Genomic DNA, 4,384 nt, shown 5'->3' with positions numbered 1-4,384 from the left:
TGGCATTGCCCGCACGGTTAGGTGGCATGGCCCTGGCATTGCCCACACGGTAAGCTGGCACACCCCTGGCATTGCCCACACAGTAAGCTGGCACACCCCTGGCATTACCTGCATGGTTAGGTGGCATGGCCCTGGCATTACCCACATGGTTAGATGGCACACCCCTGGCATTGCCCACACAGTAAGCTGGCACACCCCTGGCATTACCCGCACGGTTAGGTGGCATGGCCCTGAGGTCCCTCTAAGAGAGAGCCGACCGTCTGAGTTTCCAAAAACTATTATTAAAATGCTTTTTGGAGAGAAAGCAGCAGGGGCTCCGTTACCGTGAGAACCCGCGGGAAAGCTTTCGAGCGCCTGAGACCTCCAGCGAACGCCCTGCCAAACCCCGGAACCGCCAGGAAGTGTATCTTTATTGTTTTTAAAAAAAACAACATTTTACATTTAAAACTCAACTCCGGAACTGCCAGGAGAGTCGCAGGGTCTCGCAAAACGGGCCAGGCTCCTCACACGCCGGGGCCAAATGGATCCGTGCCCCTCTTCTGCACCGTCTGTCTTTTACTTCCAGATCCCCCCCCTGCATCCCATAATACTACAGACCGAGTGACCGATACAAGAATATCAAAAAAAAAAAAAAAATTTAAAAAAAAGCAAACAATGTATTCAGAAACTCAAGATGTAGAATATGTCCTTTCATTACGTAAGTCTGGCTGGTCTTGGGATTAGAGAATGGACCCTATCCCCTAATGAGGGTTTTTCAAAAAGATTTTATTATAAAATTCTAACTTCTTTGCTGTTGATTACCAGTAGTGATTGTTACATCACCATTAGAATGCTAAAGAGTTAAGGTAACTAGTGCTATGTGGAAAAGACGAAGTTAAGTCCTCCTGCCTTGTTCTGAGGGATTTAAATGAGACCACAGAACAGAAAATGCCACTGCCATGGCAATCTTGCCCCCCCCCCCCCTTATTCTGCAGGGTTGGAAGAGCCGTAGGAGGCAACCCAAACCCAGAGCTCAGAGTAGCGCTGGGAAGGTGCTGGGGGGGGGGGGTGCTGGTTTCTCTCACCTACCTGTAACCAGGTAAGACTCTCAACAGGTCAGCCCCACCCCGTGGGCAGTTCCACTCTGCTTTTTGGAGGAACACCTGTGTGTAATCCACACAGGTCTACACAGGTGTGTAACCTGGGGGGGCGGGCGGAGGGGTGAGCCAGTGCTCCCTTTTGGATTCGTTTCTTTTAAAATGGGGTGATGAAATCCTGCCGAGTTCAGTTTCTGTTTCACTACACACACACACACACACACACACACGCTTTCAGAAATCCGAATAACAGGCACGCACGTCCAAAGTGCAGAGCATGTTTGTTCTCAGAATTCCCGAAAAAAAAAAGGAGACAGAACGGGAGTGAGAAGGCTCCTGAGAGTGAATGAAACAAGCCTCAAAAACCTGAAACGCTACCTTTAAATTACCAGTCACCACTGCTCCATTCGAACATTTTATTAATATTATTATCATGTTGTAAAAAGGTACATGTAAAGCATACTTTTATAAAAAGTTTATAAAACTTGGCATTTCAACATCCGTCTGTGGAAATACACGATCCCCACAAACGCACACTATTAACTCTGTAATAGAGTTCAAATTATAATCCTCCCCCAATAACACCCCCACCCCTCCCCACCTCCTCCCCACACCCAATCCCACCCAGCCCCAAAACCCATATATGTACAGAATCGCTTTGACCAGGGTGAACTGAATTCCTAAGCGTGAAAAAAAAAAAATGAAACAAAAATGTAAGCCTTGAGAGACAGCGATGTGAAGACAAAACTGGAAAGTTCTTTTTTTGTAGGTGCCGAAGGGTGGGGGGGGGAAGGAAAGAAATTTGGGGTGCGACAGAAAACACGCATTACTGAAAGTCCAAAAGGGGTAACCCTCCCAAGAAATGCTTTTTTTTTTACTTGATGTATTACAACAGAAGAGGGGGGAGGGGCTTCATTAGTCCTTGAAAGTTCTTCTGTACTTTGGTGCGCTGAAACGTCTGGTGCCCAGAGACTGACAGGCTGTGGGAAAAGGAGGGAGGCTAGTCGCTAATCTTGTATCTTCAACCCCACCTCCCTTTTTTTCCCAAATAGCCGCCCCCCCTCCTCCTCCTCCTCCTCCTCCTGGTCTTTACCCAAAGTGAAGTGGAGCCATGTGTTCCCGCACCTGCAGAGAGAATAGGAAGGACGGGAGGGGGGGGGGGGACAAGGGGGGGAAAAAAGTCAGTTTTTAGCTCTCACTCTCTCCTTAAAGGCGGCTGGAGGGCAGACACGCAGACAGCCTGGCGCCTGGCGCCGCGAGGGGAACTTTCGTTAACCTCCAACTGATAACGAAAAAAAAGGAAAAAAGCACAGGATTTACTAATTGCCAACCACCCGTGAGGACCAAAATGAATGGGCTTAAATTTAAGACCGTACGTTTTTAAAACTTTGAGAGGGGTTGCTTGTTTTTTTTTATTTGTTTTTAAAAAAAGTAATTTAGACGCTCTCTGCACGAGAGAATACAGAGTTGAGGAAAGGACGCTGAACTCCGCTCAGCTCACTGAAATGCAGCGCGCGCTCGGGACGAATAATACTTTTTTTTTTAACCAATTAACATTTTTGCGAAAAATACACGCTGTAGTTACAGGCATCGATTAGTCATCAGGTAGCATCTGTTCCTCTGGTTATATCACACGAAAATCTTCCAACAGCCACGTGGCATCATAATTCAACATTTGCAGATCTCTCTGGCGCGGGGATGTAACATATTTTGTTGACAGTACTTAAAACAGCAACAAACAAAACAAAAAATAAAACTCACCATTTAGTGAAGTAAAGCTCTTCTGCTAGTGACACAGCCCTCCGTCCTCTGCGAAATTACAGGTAATGTCGGATGCCTGTAATTAAAATGAGAAGGTTCACATTTAGTGGTGACAGAAGTTCCACCGCATGTAGAACTATGCACGCCCACGGTGCAGCGGCATATGCGGGAGAGCATCTCCTGCTCCGCGAATGCACAGCGTGAGGCATGCGTGCGCAAATCCACAAGACTCGTGAATGGGCTGCTAAAATGTAACCAGCAGCTTATACTTCAACTGCAAAAAGCAACGGTGCACAAGGAAGCGCCAGCACCACTGCCAACTGTAAATGTTTCAAGAGCCTGGCAACACACTGGCAAGATGCTGCTGCATCGATTTCCATGAAACCCACGCCTTTCACGCCCATTCCGGATGGCTAGGGTGAACCTCGCCAAACACCCTGCGCTACAGAACGGCTGACACGCTATCGGAGTACATGTGGAGCTCGCGCCAGCTCCGATGGGGAAGCGGGGGGGGGGTCGGGGACACTCGCGCTCACCTTCAATGACAGGACCACATCTGGCGTCGTTTTGTCGACCGACTCGCTCTCCAGTGCTATTTGCAGGTCGAATATGTAATCGATGACGTGTTGCAGGATTTCCACTTGGCTGACGGATTTGTTCTGTGGGATGCTCGGCACGAGCTCCTTTAGCTTCGAGTAGCAGTCGTTCATGTCGCACAGAGCGCCCATCGGCTCTTCCACTGGTCCCTTATTCCGGGAGATGGCGAGGCTTTGTTCCGAAATACAACACACAGCTTCGTAGCAGCTCCTTACGGATCTCACGGGACTGATCGCCTTCATTTTGAATCTTCACACAAATAAACAGTTGTTAAATTCTCGAGGAAAAATACCAACGAAGGTGGCGGGAGCGCACAAGTATGTGTCAGTTCGCGAAATGTAGCTTCTTTCTTAGATACGACAATCTATGAATAAACACTAAGCGAATGACTGAACACGATGGTACGATTGTATTTATACACGCCTTTTCACGTAACACCGCCCCTTTCCAAATAAACAAACCCTTATGCATTAATCGACCAATAGCAGGGCGCTCTGTGAAACTCTAGTTTTCCATTGGCTCTTGTCAAACGTCATGTAGTGTGGTAATTCGAGGAATGAGGAAGCTGTGTCAGAGAAAGTAGGCCTACATCCAGGGTTGCCAAACAGGGGGAATCCCCCTAAATCTAGGGATTTAAAAATAATTATTTGGAAGATTTTACAGTAAAAAATGTACGGAAATCAATGACATATGACAGATTTTAAAACGAGACGTAGAGAAAAAACTGTGAGAAATGTAAATGGGAGTGGAGTGATAATGGGAATACCTTGAGGTTTTTTCGGGGGAATTCCTGCATCTGGCAACCTTGCCTACATCTCTCTGGGTACATGAATCAATAAGATACCAAGTTAGCCTTGTGCCACAATCCCAATGCATGGTGCGGACTGTTTAGTAGGCTATGGTATTTAATATTTACATTTTTGCTATGATCAAAAATGCTCGCAGAGTTA

At 47.1% G+C, this 4,384-nt stretch overlaps 1 protein-coding gene across 1 annotated transcript; it reads right to left on the bottom strand.

Moving 5' to 3' along the window:
• Window positions 1-1,478: 1,478 nt before the first annotated feature.
• Window positions 1,479-3,831, bottom strand: id3 (inhibitor of DNA binding 3). The gene is made up of 3 exons (XM_064301670.1): window positions 3,374-3,831; window positions 2,838-2,913; window positions 1,479-2,201 (listed from the first exon to the last, which is right to left on the bottom strand). Exons 1-2 carry the CDS (start codon window positions 3,674-3,676, stop codon window positions 2,863-2,865), a joined length of 354 nt encoding a protein of 117 aa, XP_064157740.1. The 5' UTR covers window positions 3,677-3,831; the 3' UTR covers window positions 1,479-2,201; window positions 2,838-2,862.
• Between the last annotated feature and the right edge of the window lie 553 nt (window positions 3,832-4,384).

This window comes from Anguilla rostrata, chromosome 1, assembly GCF_018555375.3.
Source record: "Anguilla rostrata isolate EN2019 chromosome 1, ASM1855537v3, whole genome shotgun sequence".
Classification (NCBI taxonomy): domain Eukaryota; kingdom Metazoa; phylum Chordata; class Actinopteri; order Anguilliformes; family Anguillidae; genus Anguilla; species Anguilla rostrata.
Note: the sequence above shows the minus strand (reverse complement) of the source record. Positions and strands in the feature narration are given on the sequence as shown.